This window comes from Haematobia irritans, chromosome 1 (genome assembly GCF_050003625.1).
Source record: "Haematobia irritans isolate KBUSLIRL chromosome 1, ASM5000362v1, whole genome shotgun sequence".
NCBI classification, from domain to species: Eukaryota; Metazoa; Arthropoda; class Insecta; order Diptera; family Muscidae; genus Haematobia; species Haematobia irritans.
In genome coordinates, this window is record NC_134397.1 from 15,497,005 (window position 1) to 15,519,674 (window position 22,670).

General features: G+C 30.4%; 2 protein-coding genes and 1 non-coding gene across 4 annotated transcripts in view; 1 reads left to right on the plus strand and 2 right to left on the minus strand.

Annotated features, from left to right (window-relative positions):
* Positions 1-786: 786 nt before the first annotated feature.
* LOC142220302 (coiled-coil domain-containing protein 174) lies at positions 787-3,255 on the minus strand. The gene is made up of 2 exons (XM_075289354.1): positions 1,345-3,255; positions 787-930 (listed from the first exon to the last, which is right to left on the minus strand). The coding sequence occupies exon 1, from the start codon at positions 3,187-3,189 to the stop codon at positions 1,456-1,458; it is 1,734 nt and encodes a 577-aa protein (XP_075145469.1). The 5' UTR covers positions 3,190-3,255; the 3' UTR covers positions 787-930; positions 1,345-1,455.
* A 761-nt stretch (positions 3,256-4,016) lies between these two features.
* The window catches only part of Pi4KIIalpha (phosphatidylinositol 4-kinase II alpha), a 29,180-nt gene continuing 10,526 nt past the window's right edge, over positions 4,017-22,670 (plus strand). Inside the window, exons 1-2 of one of the 2 annotated variants that reach the window (XM_075289356.1) lie at positions 4,017-4,461; positions 4,655-5,513. In XM_075289356.1, the coding sequence (XP_075145471.1) occupies positions 4,354-4,461; positions 4,655-5,513 (967 nt within the window). In that variant the 5' untranslated portion in view covers positions 4,017-4,353. Of the gene's footprint in view, positions 4,462-4,654; positions 5,514-14,249; positions 14,560-22,670 lie in introns of those variants that run through there. The other variant, XM_075289357.1, reaches the window with a different exon arrangement.
* Positions 9,189-9,261, minus strand: TRNAK-UUU (transfer RNA lysine (anticodon UUU)). Its single transcript has one exon. It is a non-coding gene; the product is annotated as a tRNA-Lys (tRNA).

The following is a 22,670-nucleotide window of genomic DNA, read 5'->3' on the forward strand; positions in this document are numbered from 1 at the left end:
GGAAAATTTTGTCAAAATTTTATTTCTATAGAAAATTTTGTCAAAATTTTATTTCTATAGAAAAATTTTTCAAAATTTTATTTCTATAGAAAATTTTGTCAAAATTTTATTGCTATAGAAAGTTTTGTGAAAATTTTATTTCTATAGAAAATTTTGTCAAAATTTTATTTCTATAGAAAAATTTTTCAAAATTTTATTTCTATAGAAAATTTTGTCAAAATTTTATTTCTGAAGAAAACTTTTATCAAAGTTTTATTTCTGAAGAAAATTTTTGTCAAAATTTTATTTCTGAAGAAAATGTTTGTCAAAATTTTTATATCTATGGAAAATTTTTGTCAGTAAAAAATCTATAATTTTTGCTAGACTTCTATCGGCTGTAGCAAACGTACTTTTGAGACGTTTCAGATTTATGAGTGAATACAAGACAAATTTTTAATACATTGGTTTTCTTGCCAAATTAAATAGTATAAAGTTTGCCACAAAAAATAGTATAAAATGTTTGCCATTTCAGCAAGCAGCGACTGCTTTCCATTTAGCAGATTTTTTTCTGCTGTATCATCTAACAAATTTCGTTTTAAAAGTATTGAAAAAAGTATGTTTTGACTTGAAAAATATTTTTAAGATTTTTTACATATATTTTCCACTACTTACATTTATCAATTTCGTTTCTTCTCCAATCTGATTATAATCTCCATTTTCCCGTTTTTTTTTGTATTTGTTGATTAAATATGCTGCATTTTTTCTTTTTATTTCCATTTGCTTTCTATCAATAATAGAAATTATCAATTTCCTCTCTTCTCCAATCTGATTATAATCTCCATTTTCCCTTTTTTTAATATTTGTTGATTAAATATGCTGCATTTTTTCTTTTTATTTCCATTTGCTTTCTATCAAGAATAGAAATTGGCATTTTTACCAAAAACGTCGCATCTATAGTAATAAAAAGAAAAATATTTTTAAAAAATTTACTCACAAAATTTCTCGATAAAAATATATTAATCGCTCATCTATACAAAAATATGATCTCGTTTTCCTCCTCGGTTTTATTTCATTCAATTCATTGTAATCAAATTTAAATTCAAATTATGTATGTATGTTAGTCTAGCACTTTCATCTATTTAAGCTAATACAGAAAAATCTGTTTATATAATTACCAATTATATATTATGTGCCAAATAAAAACATTTGCAACATAAGTATTTCTTCGATACCAAGGAAAAGCATTATTAAACAAAAGCTTACCAACAATTAACTTTAACAAATCTTTATACAGACAATAAGAAATTTACATGTATAGTCAGAAGAAAATAAATGTAAGCAATAAATATTCTATGTAAAACTTACATATCTTTATTCAATAGTATGGGCAAGTTGAAAAATATTGTGGGTAGTGAATATTGTTTTGTCTCTCGCGCTTTATTACAATCTTGAATTATTTCTGTAAATAACTTATTTTCAATAATCAGCTTTGGCAGTCCATGAAGATTTTGTAGCTGGCATTTGTTTATCACAATTATTTCGTATAAATCTTAAACCAGCTTCAATGGACTTTTCCACATCTTTCGTTGATTTGGCTCGTTTTGAATGTGAAGGTAAATGGAAATCTTCTAGATTAGATGGCGGTGGTATACAAACTCCTCCTCTTGTTTCCGCTGATGTCTCTTCATCGTTGCTCTGTTCTTCAAAATTTCTTCTTTTAAATGTTCTCTCTTTTTTCTTAGAACTTTGGAAAGTATTGAATGATAACGATGATGATGAAGCTATTTCTTCAGACTCCAGCATTGAAGGTGGAGGAACATTGTTGTAAAATGTACTTCTGAAATTAGTGCGCTTCAAAGGCTGCTCCGGCATTGGAGCAAATTCTGAAATACGTTCTTTTCTTTTATATTCATTCCATTGTTCTTGGGTCATAGGTTCACGTTCTGGTTTATACTGCCATTCATCTTCATTATCACCAGCAGGCTGAGATTTTTTAACATTAACTCCATCTTTTTCCTCGTCCCAGGGTCTAACATGTTCAAGACGCTCTTTTTCTCTTTTTTCTTCTTCTCGTTTACGTTTCTTTTCAAGTTTTTCGGCTTTCTTTCGCGCCTTACGTTCTTCCTTCGACTCCAGTGGCGTATTGTTCCCTTCTTCCTTCTTTTCATTCTCCTCATCTTTTTCCAAAGGAGGCAAACCCAAACGGGCCCTTTGTCGATTTTTGGCCGCTAAAACTCTTTCAGCTATAATTTTCTCTCTTTGTATACGTAAGGCTTCTCTACGTTGTTGTTCTTCCAGAGTTTTCTCTCTTGCCTTCAACAGCTCTTTCTGTTGTTTCTTACGTTCGACTTCATCGGTAGAAAAGGCATAGTAACCAACACCATGTTGACGGGCTTCATCAAAGAATACATCTTGATAATGGACATCTGTTTTCTCCAGATTTTCTTGCTCTTTCCTTTCCCAATTTGCTTTTTGTTCTTCATGCTTGGACATCATCGACAAGCCATCCCCAAAGAGTGATGGTGGTGGCATTGGACCTATCATATCATCCTCATCATCCACATTCTGATCGCCATCACATTTCGTTCCCATTGTATCAATCATCCAATTTGCCTTTGTTTGATCTAATCGTTCCGGCATACTGGCAGCCAATTCAGCATCTTTTTGTTTGGCACTTTCCAGATCTTGCTTTAGGCATTTACGAGTTCGGCCCAAACAATCGGTGTATTCTACCCAGTCTTCATCGTTATGGTCATCTTCATCGCTGCTACTGATATCACTGCTATCTGACGATGGATTCTCTTTACCCGTATTCACCTCGTCCAATGATTCCTCTTGTTTCTTTTTATTGAACATAACCAAACAGTTGTCATCTGAGTTGAGTTTTCCTCCACTTCTGGACATACGTTCATAAAATTTGGCCTTTGCTTCCAAAACCTTTTGTGACTTTTCCAGCAATAAAGAATCTTCATGCTCATATACCGTCTTCTTGTCATCCCTCTCCAATTCTTTGATCCTTTTCTTTTTATCTTTTTTTCTATGGGTCTCATCGCCAAAAGCATTATTATCGGTTGTTGTTGAAATGTTTGCTGCGGCAGCATTTCTTGACTGTAGTTTCGCTTTGGCTTCTGTCTGTTTACGCAATAATTCTGCCTTGAGACTTAACAGGGATGATAGGTTCACATTTATCACTTTGTTCGGATCATTCATGTTGTAGCGCTAAAATTCCTACTACGTCCTGGAATCTAAAATGACGCAAAGTCAAATTTGTTTATTTTTACTGAAAACAGCTGCTGTTTGATTGTCCAACAGATGTGGTTATACTTCACGTAACGTAACGCAATGTGTTTAACTGCTTGCACCTACTTATCGACATGAAATAGATATATTCGAAAAAGCTGTGTGCTATAAAGCCTGATATGCTCCTCTATCGGAAATTTTGTTTACAGTTTTGAAATGTATTTCTTATGGAAGCAAAAAGTAAACAATATTGCCATGCAGCTCTTCCGAAAACTCGCTTCGCATGCCAATAACGCAGTTATTTTATTAGGTGTGGGCAAAATTTTAGTCCATACCTAACGAAAATGTTTACTATGACAATGTTACCGATTGTTTTTTTTTAAACACGGTATGTACATCTCGTATGCATGAAAATAATACAGTTCGTCCATACAATTATTGTAGCAAGACGTAAACAATCGAGCAAAAATTGTCATTTAGAGAAACTCCGTTTGCGTATCGATAGCACAGTTATGCCAATTATTTCTTATAGCTCTTACGAAAATGCCTGTTTCAATAAAGCGATTTTGCCATGTATTGTTTATTTATCAAATATAAACATTTGATAACATGATTGAACCGTTTCATAACGCCATATATCAAACCTCTGGCAAATTACGCTACCATTTCAAATAACAATATGGATTTTACCATAGACGTCAAAATTCTCAAATGCTAATATTGCCAGATCTTTATTATTTAGAGAACATCACTCAAGTTTCATACTTTCTGGAGATGATTTTCCATAAAACTCAATCTGGCATCGCCCTTTTATTTAGCAAACTTTTCTCAGAGCTCATATTTAGTTTAGCTCTATGATTTTTTTAACAAATAAGTCCAACAAATCAGCAAAAGAATTAGAACTTTTCGAACAAATAAAACACGATAAAGATATAACACATTGTGAAAAGAACAACACTTTATAGAAACAAACAAATCGCCTATAACGAGACGTCCTCCAACGCAAACAAAGAAAAATAGTGAAAAATCGATACAGTGCAAAAATAGGGAGCGACACAAGGGAACAAACTGCTGGTGGGATCCATAATATAACCACATAAATTATCCATAAACTTTCCAAAGGACATAGCAAAGATGACTTTGGTACAATTGGATGCAGATGTTGACTTAATGAATCAATTTAGTGATGAGGAAAGAAATCAACAGTCGACAACTCAACAACAAAATTTAACAACAGTTGAGGTATAGTAGCTAATAGTAGCATACTTTGTAAAAAAAATCCACATACATAGTTCTTTTGTACCCTCATAAAATAGAGATAACAAATGTTTATTTTTATTATTTTTGTTTTTGCTTGTTTTTCATGTCTGATCTCTACCCCTCACCCCACCACCAATGATGATGGTTTTCTCTGTACAAAAATCACTTATTGCAGATAAATACCATTGGTCTCAACAAAAAGAAACGTAGGAAACCAAAGAATAGCTACAGTAAAAAACATCAAAACCAAGAATCAAAACAAAATGAACCAATGCTCTTATCATTAAAAGACGAGGAAGATGAAGAAGACGGAGATGGTGCCCCTAAGGGGAATCATTTTTCTGAAACATCATCCGACGAGGAAAATGATGATGATGCCATAGAAAAGACAACATTGGCTTTCGATAAACATGATTTCTTCAATACCCGCGAAGCAAACTCACCACCTCAGCTCAATGGTCATGGCAACCATGAACAACACTCAACAAGTAGCCTAAAACAACCAAAGACAAACCTATTAACTCCCTCAAACGTAACTGACTGTAGCATAATAACAATCTCCTCAACAAATTCTCCCTCCATACTCTCGAATGGGAGAAGAACTGATGGAATGGGAGATGAACAAATGCTGCCCATTAACGACAACGAGAATGCAACAATGGCAAATGTTAGTAAAATGATTGGCAGTCCGTCACATTATACAATTGGCAGTAGTAGTAATCAGCAGCGCCAGCAACAATCTCCCGCATCGAAACAAAAATATACTCAACAACAACAACAACCAGTGAGATTGTTTAGCAGTAATGTTTTACCATCTCATCTACGTCAGGATTCATTAAATTCTCAAGACGATACAGATGAGATATGTCTTATTCCCGATGTTGATTTTGAATGTGGCATAAGTATTATGGATCATAGCGGCGGAAGTGATAATCGTGAATCGCAGCCTTTATTGGGTGGCGCTGGTGGTGGTGGAGGAGGAGGTGGCTCGCATGGTCGAGACACTTATGATGTGGGATGTAATACATTTATGGGTAAGTTAAAATCCACTGGTGTGTGTGTTTGTGTGGATTGTTTGCTTTTTGATTTTACTAATGCATGGTGCTTTCTAAAACTACAAAGTGAAGCCATACAAATGTTGCCCTCAATAGGGCTTTAAAAAACTGAGCGTTTATTAAACAAATCAATTGTATTTAAATTTCTTGAAAACTGATTCTTTTATGATTTGTCCTAAAAAATTTGCTATTCGATTAATTGTCTTTATGTCATTGCCTAATGATTTTCAAGGAATTTATTGTCATAAATATGAATTATTATAAAAAAATGAGCGTTTATTAAACAAATCAATTAAAATTTGTTGAAAACTTATATTTTAAGACTGTCCTACAAAATTTGAGCTTCGACTAATTGGCTTTATACTATTGTCTAATGATTTTTAAGGGATTCGTACATATTCGGTTTCGCAAAAAACATAATTTTGGGATTTTAGGTGCTGAATTGGAATTTATCATGAGAGAAAAAGTCCATCCAATCAAGGCACCGTGTTTGGTCTATAATGTCTAAAGTTCGTTGGCTTGACACCAAAAGTGTCTTAAGTTTTGTAGGACACGCGAAGGAATACCTTGTGAAGGGAGCAAACAGGATGAATTACCGGGTTCAGAAGGGAGAGGAAACTGATCAAATACCTGGAGATGCCAGATTAGATTAGTTGGGATATCACTGACCTCGTCTCTGTACGCAGACGTGTGACAGGTTGTTGTCTTCCACCTAGCACAACACTGCACTGGTACGAGTCTATTGCCTTTTGAACCGATGCCGTGTGTGACGCCCTCAATTACGTCCCTGTTTCCCCATTATTGTCATCGCATATCAAGCACTCAATTGATCGTATCCCTTTCCTGAAATTGAACCGAATGGGCTTGGCTCGTTCAGATGGTACCCTCCTGGATGTGACATAGTTAGGGTGGTGTACCCCTCTGCATTTTCTGTAGATTGAGGAGATAGATGTGTTGTTGACCATTTTGGACTCAGTCGCAATACGCAGCGCAATATTTTGCACCGTTTGAAGATTTCCCCATTAGGTATCGCTACTACTGGGAGTCCAAACAGAAGCCCCATAATTGATAAGGAGATGACCAATAGACTCATAGGCCTTTTGAATCGTCTCTTTATCTTCCCCCTCAAGTGCAACCAGCCAATGCCTTCCGGATCTTGTTCCTACTCCCAAAGTTTTGTACCTAGCACTTCCGTATGATTTCCATAAAGGACACGATTCTGATTATTAAACTCCAGTCCCGCTTTTTTGGTTCACGATGTGACAATGGTTGGCGTTGGTTTAGGAGCAGAAAGTTTCAGATTCCTAAGTGCAGAGAGGTTGTCATTTTTCTTCACATAAAGCTCCTCGATGTATTTATCTGATGTAACTATTTTTTGGCAGACAATTTGAAATTTGAACTGCCGATGCCTTAATAAAGAATTTATCAAAACAGCGCTTCGACCGCAACGTCGGTTATACCACAGCTGCAGGCATTGTGCGACATCTATACGGTTGACATTTGTTGTTTTTGTAGAAGAGAAATTTCCGTCCTCTTGTTTTTTTAATACTCTCTGATGATGGAAGAGAAGGTGCTGCCACGTAATAGTTAAAAAGTGGGGGCAAGTACACCGCCTTCAGGTCCGCTTTGTTTATTTCATCTACCCGAAGATGTTTTTCCTCTGAATTCCACATAGGACAGTCAGCCAGACATAAAGTTTGCCAACAATCTCTTAAGTTTTTTTAGGGAGAAAATTTTCCACTTTTGTTCGTTGGTCATTACGTCGTAGATTTTGTTAGATTCTAGTCTTATCTTTTGGTCTACCATGCTAGCTTTTTGCCGAGCCACCATTAATATTATGACGATTTACGGTTTTCTACACACACAAGATTAAATACTTTTGGCCGAAGCCGGAGACAATTTTTGGCAAAAATTCAATATTCGGCTGAAGATGAAACCGTAGTTTTTATACCCTAAACCAAATAGTGGTCCGGGTGCCTACCAGAAAAAATTTACCATCCAGAAATATTGATTTTAGACCCCCAAAATATATACCGATCGACTTAGAATCACCTCCTGAGTCGATATACCTCTTGGTGTTCCTCCGTCTGTACATGTATTTGTTGTTCGCAGGATTCCAGTAACAATTTTTAAGCGATTTTGATGAAATTTGTTACAGTGTGTGTTTTTTTTTTGACACAAGAATGAATGCTCTCGAATTTGAAAACAAAAATTGGATAAAAGTTAGATACAATTTCATTGAAATCGTTTCAGATTTAGTTATAGCTCCACTTAGAGAGTGTTTCAAAGCTTCTCTATATGGTTTCACAGCAATGTGGAATGCCGTTCGGACTCGGCTATAAAATGGAGGTCCCTTGTCATTGAGCTTAACATGGAATCGGGCAGCACTAAGTGATGAGATTGAAGTGGTATCACAATGGACCGAATGGTCTGAGTGAGCCTCATGCATCGGGCTGCCACCTAACCTAACTTAACCTAGTTATAGCTCCCAAATATATGTATCTCCCGATTTTCCTTTTTTTATATAAAAACCTTTTTTATAAACCGATCTCACTCGCGGATGGCAGAACGTAGTCTTCTGTAGTACTAACTAACCCGCAATAAATCATCGAAATCAGTTCCTATTTAGATATAGCTCCTACATATATCTATTGGGATAAATAATTGTTTTTTTCACGACAATCTTAGGATTTGAATCTCTCTCTCTCTTGTCCTATCAACCGAGGACAGATTTTTCACCTATTATCGAATTGCCGATTCTTCGATCGAATTTCGGCAATATTTGGGACTGCCAAGAATATAATTAATTTTCCACATTTAACGCAATCACTCTATTACGCTTGAACTCTCGATCACGAATAGTTTATTTCTTAATGCCAAATGCTAATGGATTGTACTGTAATCAATATAATGAACTACCAAACAAATTTCATGTAGTTTTCATTACTATATACCAGTGTGAGCTTGGTAACCCGTCGTGTTAGCTACCCTTTTTATTAAAAGAAATATGTATGTACATGTATTAATACGGGAATACATTTTACAGTGGGCGTAAATCCTATAAATTTACCTTAAGATAAGCAAATCTTATCAGTTTTTCTTTTAGCTTGCAATGCTATTAAAATGTGCTTCCCTTACAATTTAGCTGTGTTGATATCTTAAAATGTAAATGAATCTTTTATCTTGGCATTCATTTTTAAAACTTCCAGCTGGCTGAGTTTTTTATATGGCCTTTTTTCGTAATCAAATATGATTATAAATTAAATTGAGAAATTAATTGAATGTGGACCATTGTACTATGTTTGCTTTGCATAGCTAACACATTGAATTTGTTTTTATCCAAAAGAATGTAAGTAAATAGCATAGATGGGAATTGTGGCATGTACTCGTAGGTATCTCGTATAACTAAAATTCTATGATTCATTCGTCGAAGTGATTTGCAAAATAATATCGCCATTTCTACAGAACAAAGGCATTTCTAGTGATTATTCTATCATACAAACAACAACAACAAATATTTTTTTCATGCCTATGTATGTATATACTCTATTATATGTGTATAAGTGTTGTCATGTCTGCATTATTATTATTTAGAATTAATTTAGCTGATGAAAATGATAGTTTTGGATTTTTTTTATTTAAACAAAAATTAATCGCCCGAGCAGGGACTTGAACCCTGGACCGTTGGATTAAAAGTCCAACGCTCTACCGACTGAGCTACCCGGGCCAATTGTCGCTTCAAGGCAAAATATAAACTTTTGCTATGAGATATAAGCTTTTAGTAACACTGCCAGACAAAGGACTTGTACAACATTTTGTGTGGGGGTGGCTTTTCCTAAACTAAAAGCTTTTGGTCAAAGAGCTGTTCTTATTTGCTTTTTTTGTTTATGAAATAAAGCTTCGAAGGATGTCCTATCAGTTCACAAATTGTGTATTTATTAACATTGCTCTGTTGTTGAACTTTTTCTTAGGTATAAAAATGTGGAAAATCGACTTTTGAATTTTTTGTCAAAAAATGAGCTTGGCATGCACATCCAACATAGAGATACAATAGTTGAAAATCGATTAATCTTTTTTTTTTGCAAGAAGAAGTCGAATTTTAGAATAAAAACTGATAAATAAATAAAAATAAATTCTCAACTTAAAAAATAATAAAAAATCGATTTTTGATGTTAAACAAAATCTTTTTACTTTAATGGTGGCTAAAATTGTCGAATCCACATCTAATGGAAAGTTCGAAAAGTCTTTGAATTGCGATTTTTTAGCAAAAAGAAGTCTGACAATCTTCAAATTCACATAATCGACTTTTATAATATTGAATAATATACTTTTGATGATTATCAAAATCGACAAATATACTTTTTATGGTAATCGAAATCGGCTAATCGACTTTTTAAGTCGTCCGAATTCGTGTAATCGACTTCTGGCAATTCTTCGATCGAAAATTCTTTGAAATCCGATTAATTGTTTTTTTTTTCTCACAAAGAAGACGACGTCGATTTCTGGCAATGCTCAAATTCAATTTTTCGACTTTTTATGATATTGAAAATCGACTTTTGATGATGACCAACAAGACTAATATACTTGACGGTGGTCGGAATTGGTTAACCGACTTTTGATTTTGTCCGAAATCGAAAAATTGCCTTCTAAAGAAAAGATTGGAAAGTCGATGTCTGGCAATCCTCAAATTCATCTTATCGACTTTTTATAATTTTGAAAACGACATATCGAATTTTGGTGGTGCCGAAATCGGCTAATCGGCTCAATGATTGTGGCCGAAATCAGCTAATTGACCTCCAACGGAAAAATCTTTGAATAAACGCTTTTTTATACCCTCCACCATAGGATGGGGGTATATTAACTTTGTCATTCCATTTGTAACACATCGAAATATTGCTCTAAGACCCCATAAAGTATATATATTCTGGGTCATGGTGAAATTCTGAGTCGATCTCAGCATGTCCGTCCGTCCGTCCGTCTGTTGAAATCACGCTAACTTCCGAACGAAACAAGCTATCGACTTGAAACTTGGCACAAGTAGTTGTTATTGATGTAGGTCGGATGGTATTGCAAATGGGCCATATCGGTCCACTTTTACGTATAGCCCCCATATAAACGGACCCCAAATTTGACTTAGGATTGCTCTAAGAGAAGCAAATTTCATCCGATTCGGCTGAAATTTGTTACATGGTGTTAGTATATGGTCTCTAACAACCATGCAAAAATTGGTCCACATCGGTCCATAATTATATATAGCCCCCATATAAACCGATCCCCCGATTTGGCTTTCGGAGCCTCTAAGAGAAGCAAATTTCATCCTATCCGGCTGAAATTTGGTACATGGTGTTGGTATATGTTCTCTAACAGCCATGTAGAAATTGGTCCATATCGGTCCATAATTACATATAGCCCCCATATAAACCGATTGCCCGATTTGGCTAGCGGAGCCTCTAAGAGAACCAAATTTCATCCGATCCGGCTTTAATTTGGTACGTGGTGTTAGTATATGGTCTCTAACAACCATGCAAGAATTTGTCCATATCGGTCCACTTTTACGTATAGCCCCCATATAAACGGACCCCAAATTTGACTTAGGATTGCTCTAAGAGAAGCAAATTTCATCCGATCCGGCTGAAATTTGTTACATGGTGTTAGTATATGGTCTCTAACAACCATGCAAAAATTGGTCCACATCGGTCCATAATTATATATAGCCCCCATATAAACCGATCCCCCCGATTTGGCTTTCGGAGCCTCTAAGAGAAACAAATTTCATCCTATCCGGCTGAAATTTGGTACATGGTGTTGGTATATGTTCTCTAACAGCCATGTAGAAATTGGTCCATATCGGTCCATAATTACATATAGCTCCCATATAAACCGATTGCCCGATTTGGGTAGCGGAGCCTCTAAGAGAACCAAATTTCATCCGATCCGGCTGAAATTTGGTACGTGGTGTTAGTATATGGTCTCTAACAACCATGCAAGAATTGGTCCATATCGGTTCATAGTTATATATAGCCCCCATATAAATCGATCCCCAGATTTGTCCTCCGGAGCCTCTTGGAGGAGCAAAATTCATCCGATCCGGTTGAAATTTGGAACATGGTGTTAGAATGTGGTCTCTAACAAACACGCAAGAATTGCTTCATATCGGTCCATAATTATATATAGCCCCCATATAAACCGTTCTCCGGAGCCTCTTGGAGGAGCAAAATTCATCCGATCCGGTTGAAATTTGCAACGTGGTGTTAGTATAAGACCGCTAATAACCATGCCAAAATTGGTCCATATCGGTCTATAGTTATATATAGCCGATCCCCAATCACACAAAAATTGATCCATATCGGTTCATAAACATGGTTACCACTCGAGCCAAAAATAATCTACCAAAATTTTATTTTTATAGAAAATTTTGTCAAAATTTTATTTCTATAGAAAACTTTGTCAAAATTTTATTTCTATAGAAAATTTTGTCAAAATTTTATTTCAATAGAAAATATTGTCAAAATTTTATTTCTATAGAAAATTTTGTCAAAATTTTATTTCTATAGAAAATTTTGTCAAAATTTTATTTCTATAGAAAATTTTGTCAAAATTTTATTTCTATAGAAAATTTTGTCAAAATTTTATTTCTATAGAAAATTTTGTCAAAATTTTATTTCTATAGAAATTTTTTTCCAAATTTTATTTCTATAGAAAATTTTGTCAAAATTTTATTTCTATAGAAAATTTTGTCAAAATTTTATTTCTATAGAAAATTTTGTCAAAATTTTATTTCTATAGAAAATTTTGTCAAAATTTTATTTCTATAGAAAATTTTGTCAAAATTTTATTTCTATAGAAAATTTTGTCAAAACTTTATTTCTATAGAAAATTTTGTCAAAATTTTATTTCTATAGAAAATTTTGTCAAATTATTATTTCTATAGAAAATTTTGTCAAAATTTTATTTCTATAGAAAATTTTGTCAAAATTTTATTTCTATAGAAAATGTTGTCAAAATTTTATTTTGTCAGAATTTTATTTCTATAGAAACTTTAAACTTAATTATATACGTATTTAATCGACCATTTTTAGTTTAATATATACCACTTATGGACTATGTGGTACATATTACGGTATTAGGATGTTTCAAGATACCTTGCCATCGGCAAGTGTTACCGCAATCCATGGTGGAGGGTACATAAGCTTCGTCCGGGCCGAACTTACGGCCGTATACACTTGTTATTTTATAAAGAAGTCGAAGTCGACTTCTTTTTTCTATTTGAATGAAATTTATTAAGATCTTTTATTGCAAACAAAGACATGAATAACTTACATAGATATTCTGACAATCCTTCAACTTTTAATATTCAACTTTAACATTTTTTATAATATTGAAATTCGAATCATCGGCTTTAAATGGTGGCCGAAATCGGCTAAACGACTTTTGATGGTGGCCGAAATCGGTTAACCGACTTTTGAAATCTAGTAATTGACTTCTAAGAAAAAGTTTGGAAAGTCGACTTCTGACAATCTTCAAATTCACCTAATCGATTTTTTTTTTAATTTTGAAAATCGACTAATAGAATTTTGATGGTGGAAGGAATCTAATCGACTTAATGATTGTGACCGAAATCGGTTAATCAACCTCTAAATCGAAAAGTCTTTATCTAATCGGATAAATTGCCAAAAAGAAGTCGAAGTCGGTTCTGAAATTCAACTTATCGACTTTTTATAATTTGTAAAATCGAGTAATCGACTTTTTATGATGCCCAAAATCGAATAATAGATTTTTGATGGTGGCCAAAATCGACTAATAGACTTCCAAGGAAAAGGTTGGAAATATGATATTAATATTTTTATGGCAAATGCGAGAGAAACGAGATGTGTATGGAAGAAATACAGTTCAACCGATGAATCCACGAATAGGCCTTCGGCATGACGAAGGCCCATTAATCACTTAAACTGTTTTCCCCACACCAATTGGAAAAAGTCGAAATGTTTACTTTTTCCAATTTCCCAATTCTATTCCTAAGAAATAGGGTACACAAGTGGATAATTGACTTTTTGTCAAAAAAATTGAAAAGTCGAAATTGCCTTTGTTATATTCAAAATCCACTAGTCGACATTTGCATGTTTTGAAACTCCATTCAAACCGAATAATCTAGTTTTGATGTTGGCCAAAATCGACTGACTTTTTATTGTGATCAAAATCGACTAATTCAACTTTAATGAAAAGGTCAAATATTCCGATTCGAGTTTAAATGGGATGTGATGTAGCTCTTTTTACGCCGGAAATTCAAAGAAAAAAATGTGCCTTAAGCTTTGCAAAATTCTGTAGTATATTCTAAGTAGAGTGAATAATTTTATATTTTTCTCTAGCCACATGCAAAAGTTTTTTTTCTTTTATTCAGTATTATGAGATGTAATATAGTTTTATTTGGCCTGTTTCGGCTTTTTATATTACGTTGTTGAATAAATAAATAAATTCGAAAAACGTCTATAGACGACTTTGCAATCACGTTAAAATACCGCCTATCTATATATTCAATAACAATTTCCGATAAAAAGGTTGGGTGTTTTTTTATTATTTTTCTTCGTGTATGAATATCAATTGATATATGAGTTGTCATTGAGATGTTCAAAATTTTTTATTTTATTTTATATTCGTCAAAATTGTTTATAAAATTTCGTTTTAACCTAATCTCAAATAAATCAACCTTTGTGATAAATTCTAAAGCTAAATCAAAAGTATATAAAGAATATATAAATCCTAAAAGTATGTGCCCTCCTCGTGTTAGGGGTTATGAATAAAATCGAAAGTATACAAAATCCAATCGTCTGCCCGTGTAATGAAACCCAATGTTTACAAATAAATTCGGAGTGGTCAATAGCGCTTCCCGTTGGTAGTGTGAGAAATGTTAGAACTCCCAGGTCTTCAATAACACCATCATACACATCAAGCAGTTCAAATTCTTTATTCTGGCAATGGAGAACGGGAATTCAATGTCGTTGTGTAAATTGTCCACTTAAAAATGCTTGTAAGTTTACCAACCGATATACCCCAATTGTTAATGTGAAAAAGTGTAAATGGAATGTGGTTGGTTTCCGATTAAGTTATCAGAGTATTTCATTTAAATTAACATAAACCCTATCGCTATAAAATGTAAATTTTTTTGTTTCGAATGTTGCCGCAATTTTCTTTCTAAACAAACACTTAATTTGGGCCCGGTCTTTGATTAATAATTTTAAAGTTTTAGTATTCGCGTTGGTGGTGTGGTTAAAACTATGCCAAAGTTAGATTCACATTTACACGACTCGAGTATTTTCTACATAAATCCTTTATACATAGAAACACTTTCGGCCGAGTTCAACTTCAATGATAATTTTGAATTTAAAGGTGATTCGGGAGAAAAAAAGTCATATAATGTTATAATTGAAAGTGATACATTTTGTGTAAAATAAATGGATAGCAATTCTAACTTTATACCAATTTCTATAGAAATAAAATGTTGACAAAATTTTCTACAGAAATAAAATTATGTGAAAAACTTCTATTGAAATAAAATTTTCTATAGAAATAAAATTTGGACAAAATTTTCTATAGAAATAAAATTTTGACAAAATTTTCTATAGAAATAAAACTTTGACAAAATTTTCTATAGAAATAAAATTTTGACAAAATTTTCTTTAGAAATATAATTTGCAAAACTTTTCTATAGCAATAAAATTATGACAAATTTTCCTATAGAAATAAAATTTTGAGAAAATTTTCTATAGAAATAAAATTTTGACAAAATTTTTTATAGAAATTAAATTTTGACAAAATTTTCTACAGAAATAAAATTTTGTGAAAAACTTTTCTAAAGAAATACAATTTTGTTAAAAACTTTTCTATAGAAATAAAATCTTGCGAAAAACTTTTCTATAGAAATAAAATTTTGACAAAATTTTTTATAGAACTAAAATTTTGACAAAATTTTTTATAGAAATAACATTTTGATAAATTTTTCTATAGAAATAAAATTTTGACAAAATTTTCTATAGAAATAAAGTTTTGACAAAATTTTCCGTAGAAATAAAATTTTGACAAAATTTTCTATAGAAATAAAGTTTTGACAACATTTTCTGTAGAAATGAAGTTTTGACAAAATTTTCTGTAGAAATAAAATTTTGCACAAAATTCTCTATAGAAATAAAAATTTGACACAATTTTCTATAGAAATAATATTTTGACACAATTTTCTATAGAAATAAAATTTTTACAAAATTTTCTATAGAAATAAAATTTTGACAAAATTTTCTATAAAAATAAAATTTTGACAAAATTTTCTATAGAAATAAAGTTTTGACAAAATTTTCTATAGAAATGAAATTTTGACAAAATTTCCTATAGAAATGAAATTTTGACAAAATTTCTTATGGAAATAAAGTTTTGACAAAATTTTCTATAGAAATAAAATTTTGACAAAATTTTCTGTAGAAATAAAATTTTGCACAAAATTCTCTATAGAAATAAAAATTTGACACAATTTTCTATAGAAATAAAATTTTGACAAAATTTTCTATAGAAATAACATTTTGACACAATTTTCTATCGAAAAAAAAGTTGACAACATTTCATATAGAAGTAAAATTTTGCAAACATTTTCTATAAAAATAAAATTTTCTATAGAAATAAAATTTTGACAAAATTTTCTATAAAAATAAAATTTTGACAAAATTTTCTATAGAAATAAAGTTTTGACAAAATTTTCTATAGAAATGAAATTTTGACAAAATTTCCTATAGAAATGAAATTTTGACAAAATTTCTTATGGAAATAAAGTTTTGACAAAATTTTCTATAGAAATAAAATTTTGACAAAATTTTCTGTAGAAATAAAATTTTGCACAAAATTCTCTATAGAAATAAAAATTTGACACAATTTTCTATAGAAATAAAATTTTGACAAAATTTTCTATAGAAATAACATTTTGACACAATTTTCTATCGAAAAAAAAAAGTTGACAACATTTCATATAGAAGTAAAATTTTGCAAACATTTTCTATAAAAATAAAATTTTCTATAGAAATAAAATATTGACAACATTTTCTATAGAAATAAAATTTTGACAAAATTTTCTATAGAAATAAAATTTTCACAATATTTTCTATAGAAATCAAATTTTGACAAAATTTTCTACAGAAATAAAATGTTGACAAGATTTTCTATAGAAATAAAATATTGACAAAATTTTCTATAGAAATAAAATATTGACAAACTTTTCTACAGAAATAAAAATTTGACAAAATTTTCTATAGAAATAAAATGTTATATAGAAAAAAATGTTTGATACGGTAACAAGATACGTTTTTGGTCTCAACAAGTATTCCCACATAGCAAGGGCTGTATACTGAAATCTTGAATGTCCCTTTTGAAAACCCAAAGAAAATACAAGATTATTGCAAACAAAAGCACGCGTTAGTGCATCAAGTTCAACTAGGAATTTAATTCAATTACGTGATAGGCGCGTTATATAGGAGTGGCAATTATTCGCCAATGCGATTCGTCTCTGGAACATGTTACTATTAAATATAAATACAATTACAAACAAGCAGAGTTCAATTCAAAAGCAAGCTATTAAACCAAGATCTACCAAAAAAAATGAGTAAATTACATTACATATTTACTATCTTCTTCTTTGCCATTAAATAATTTATTATTTATAAAAATCAATATTGACATAGTATGCTATTATTACTTACATATTGTAATTTCCAAATATGTAATTATTTTTCCTTACTACAAAAACTATTTACTCGTATGTGTGTCTGTATTTAAGGATATAAATAAGTTTTTTTTTTGCATTGACAAGAGTTCAATATTCAAGTACAATGTTAGCTGTCGCACTTTCTCTCTGAGACTCGAACAATAACAAAATGTTTGCCAGACTCTTCGATACGTTAATTGCAGGTGGGACTGAGGGCCTTTTTATAATTTCGTTTTTTTGCTGCAACTAACAAACATTGTCGGTAAAATATATTGTGGTTGCTAAAGCCAAGGCGACTTTTTGAGATGTTTTGCCAAAATTACTTTGTTTCGGGGGGATTTTTTGCAAAATAGGTATAAGATTGGAGGTGTGTTGGTACAAGATACAAATATTTTCGTAATTTCGTATTATTGTTGCAAATAACTTTTTTTTTAATATTTCTTCAACCATTATTGTGGGATTTTTGGGCTGACAACCATATAAAACACTCAATGACAGAATTAATTAGAAATAAAAAATATAATTTATTAAAAAATTAATTAATTTCGTTGGAAACTTTCAATTAATTCTTTATTGGTTCGTCAAAAATATTTATTCATGTTGGTGAAAAAACTCGATTTTTTTAGTTGAGGCAGTTATATATATCGTATTATTATATATTTATAATTATATTTCCTCAAGATGAAATAAATTTCTTGTAATTTTACATCTGAAACTTCATTTAAATTTTTATTGGTTCGCTAAAAATTTTAATTCATGTTGATGGAAAAAAAACTCGATTTTTTTAATTGATGAAATAAATTTCTTGTAATTTTACAAAAGTTTATTTATACTTTTTTGTATTTTATTATAACGAGACACATTTCTTAAATATTAATTGATAAATAAGAGGTATTAATGTATGTGTATAAGGGCCTTTAGAGGCCTTTTCCCCCATACACCATTGTGACTTAAATTAGCATGAAAAGCTCAAATACGAAAAGCAAAAATTATATGTGATACATAAATATGTTTGTACGGTTGTTCGCTTAGTAAAAATACGAAAAGAAACGAGGTTAATATCAAAACATCAGGGATGGAAATGCATTTTATGTTTTGTGCAATTTATATGTTGAAAAGGTATCTTTAAATTTATTTTTTATATCTATAATCTACAGCACAGGAAAATATATCACGAAAATGTTTCAAATTAAAATTTTAATTGAGTTTTAAAAAATATTCAATTAAAAATTTAATTGATTCAAAAATCTTTATTAATTAAAAAAAAATTATTTCTATAGAAAATTTTTGCCAACGTTTTATTTCTATAGAGAATTTTGTCAAAATTTTATTCCTATAGAAAATTATGTCAACATTTTATTTCTATAGAAAATTTTTAGCAAAATTTTATTTCTATAGAAAATTTTGTCAAAATTTTATTTCCATAGAAAATTTTGTCAAATTTTTATTTCTATAGAAAATTTTTGGCAAAAATTTATTTCTATAGAAAATGTTTGCAAAATTTTATTTCTATAGAAAATTTTTTCAAAATTCTATATCTATAGAAGATTTTGTCTAAATTTTATTTCTATAGAAAATTTTGTCAAAATTTTATTTCTATAGAAAATTTTGACAAAAATTGATTCCTTTAGAAACTTTTGTCTAAATTTAATTTTGTTGAGGATATCCAGGAATTGAAACCAAAGAACGCACACGATATACAAAAAATATTTCAAACGTCTTTATTGAACAAAGTTTCACAGAGAGAATGAAAAAATAATGTCGTATTCAATATACATATTTTTTCTACGAAAAAATGCAACGCCTACTAATATAAAATTATATTCATGAAAACAAAGTATTTCATTACAAGGTATCTTCAACACTACCCCTTAATGAAAATATATATAAATTATTGCAATCCCAACTTTTTTACGAGGTGTTGATTCTTTATCTTTGTCAGGGTTTTTGTCAATATGTCTGCCGTATTTTCATTCGATGGAACATACTTCAGGTCAAGTTTTCCGTCTTTAAAAACATCCCTTATGTGATGTACTTTGATGTCGATATGCTTACTTCTTGAATGATAAACAGGATTTCTGACAAGTTGTTGGGACCCAATATTATCTCCATATAAAATAGTTGCATTTTTTACAAGTCGTGCATATCCAAGTTCCTTCAAAAAATTCTGGATATATAGCAATTCCTTAGTCGCCGCAGATAACGCCATGTATTCCGCCTCGGTGCTGCTTAGAGCAACAGTTTGCTGTTTTTTAGATTCATACATAATAGCACCTCCAGCTAATACAAAAACGAATCCTGTAAACGATTTTCTGTCGTCCGATGCTCCAGCCCAGTCAGCATCTGCGAAAGCATGTAAGGGTTTGCCACTACATTTGTACTCAATACTCAAATCAGATGTTGGTGCGCTCAAGACATGGTGCGCTCCATTCAAGTGCTCTACGTTGTTATTGAATTGAGAGAGTTTAGTGACTGCATGCAAAATATCTGGTCTGGTACAAAGTCCAATGTACATCAGCGATCCAATCAGAGACTGGTACTTTGTTGCATCGATTTTCTTACAATTACCACAATCATCATCACATCTTTTAAACTTTTGACCGGGATCCAAAGGAGTTCTGACTTTTCTCACATTTTCCATTCGGTCTTCTTGCAGAAGGTTTAAAATCATGTTTCTTTGTGAAATTTGCAATGGTCCCGTTTCGGCTACGACTTTACTTGCCCTTCTTTCGTATTCTTCCAATAACTTATTTTTGAGGGCATCTAATGTTGGCAACGAATCTCGAGACTCCATTGCGATTACAAAATTCTCATAATCTTCAGACAAACTATCTAACAGGATAATGGAAAGAAGCTCTGAAGACACATTTACTTCAATTTCTGCCAATTTTTCAACCACATTGTTGAAATTGCTTTGATGTTCTGCCATTGTTTGATTCTCACTCATTTTCGTCGCTAATAACTTACGGAATAAATATATCATCCTTGCTGGTCCTTTTGGTTGAAACTTCTTTTCTAGAGTTAGCCATGCGTCTCTAGAAGATGGACAATTTTTGACCAAGTTCAGCTGTGATCTTTTCATACTTAGCAGAATGGAGGATAGAGCTTTTTGGTCCTTATTCTCCCAAATCATTCTTCCAGCATCATCGGATGGTTTTACTGCTGCACCACTCACAAAGTCCCATAAGTCTGCATGAATCAATACGGAACGCATATGGATTTTCCATCCATCATAATTCGTTTCCTCGAGCTTTTCTATTTGGAAAATTGACGACATCTTCTTTAATGTATTCTTCTCCTATATAATTTTCGCGGCTTTATTTTATCGTTGGAATCCTGGGCCCATAACCTTTGTTGAGGATATCCAGGAATTGAAACCAAAGAACGCACACGATATACAAAAAATATTTCAAACGTCTTTATTGAACAAAGTTTCACAGAGAGAATGAAAAAATAATGTCGTATTCAATATACATATTTTTTCTACGAAAAAATGCAACGCCTACTAATATAAAATTATATTCATGAAAACAAAGTATTTCATTACAAGGTATCTTCAACAAATTTCTATAGAAAATTTTTGAAAAATTTTATTTCTATAGTAAATTTTGTCAAAATTTTATTTCTATAGAAAATTTTTGACAAAATTTTATTTCTACACAGAAAAAAATTTCACGAAAAATTTCCCAATTAAAATTTTAATTGAGTTTTAAAAAATATTCAATTAAAAATTTAATTGAATCAACAATTTTTTTAATTGAAACAAAAATCAATCACAACAATTAATAGTATCAATTAATTTTTTAATTGGATCAATTAATTTTTTAATTGACCTTCAATTAACTTTTTAATTGATACTATCATTTCTGTGATTGAAGACATTTCAATTAAAAAATCAATTGGATCAATTAATTTCGTGATTGAATAAGAAAAAAAAAATTTGTGTGTATAGAAAATTTTTGCAAAAGTTTTATTTCTGTAATTTTTTTTGTCAAAATTTTATTTCTATAGAAAATTTTGTCAAAATTTTATTTCTATAGAAAATTTTTGCAAAAGTTTTATTTTTGTAAAATTTTTTTGCCAAAATTTTGCTTCTATAGAAAATGTTGCCAAAATTTTATTTTAAAGAAAATTTTTGCAAAATTTTATTTCTATATAAAATTTTTGCAAAATTTTATTTCTTTAGAAAATTTTTGACAAAATTTTATTTTTATAGCAAATTTTGTCAAACTTTTGTTTCTATAGAAAATTTTGCCAAAATATTGCTTCTATAGAAAATGTGGCCAAAATTTTATTTTAATAGAAAATTTTGTCTAAATTTTATTTCTATAGAAAATTTTTAAAAAAATGTTGAAAAGGTATCTTTAAATTTATTTTTTATATCTATACACAGGAAAATATATGACGAAAATGTTTCCAATTAAAATTTTAATTGAGTTTTAAAAAATATTCAATTAAAAATTTAATTAATTCAAAAATCTTTATTAATTGAAAAAAATTGTATTTCTATAGAAAATTGTTGCCAAAGTTTTTTGTCTATAGAGAATTTTGTCAAAATTTTATTTCTATAGAAAATTTTGTCAACATTTTATTTCTATAGAAAATTTTTGGCAAAATTTTATTTCTATAGAAAATTTTGGCAAAATTTTGTTTCTATAGAAAATTTTGTCAAATTTTTATTACTATAGAAAATTTTTGGCAAAAATTTATTTCTATAGAAAATGTTTGCAAAATTTTATTTCTATAGAAAATTTTTGCAAAATTTTATATCTATAGAAAATTTTGTCTAAATTTTATTTCTATAGAAAATTTTGTCAAAATGTTATTTCTATAAAAAAAATTTTGCCAAAAATTGATTTCTTTAGAAACTTTTGTCTAAATTTTATTTCTATAGAAAATTTTGCCAAAATTTTATTTTGATAGAAAATTTTGTCAAATTTTATTTCTATAGTAAAATTTTGACAAAATTTTATTTCCATAGAAAAGTTTTGCAAAAGTTTTATTTCTGTAAATTGTTTTTTTCAAAATTTTATTTCTATAGAAAATTTTATCAATTTCAACAACAACAATGCTTAAAGAACAAAACCAACAATAACAAAACAAAACGTATGGAATTTTATTTCTATAGAAAATTTTGTCAAAATTTTATTTCTATAGAAATTTTTTGCAAAAGTTTTATTTTTGTAAAATTTTTTTTGCCAAAATGTTGCTTCTATAGAAAATGTTGCCAAAATTTTATTTTAATAGAAAATTTTTGCAAAATGTTATTTCTATATAAAATTTTTGCAAAATGTTATTTCTATATAAAATTTTTGCAAAATTTTATTTCTATATAAAATTTTTGCAAAAGTTTATTTCTATAGAAAATTTTTGACAATATTTTATTTCTATAGCAAATT

Coding starts and splice junctions, on each gene's coding strand:
- LOC142220302 (XM_075289354.1), bottom strand. CDS start 3,189: ATGAATGATCCGAACAAAGTGATAAATGTGAACCTATCATCCCTGTTA.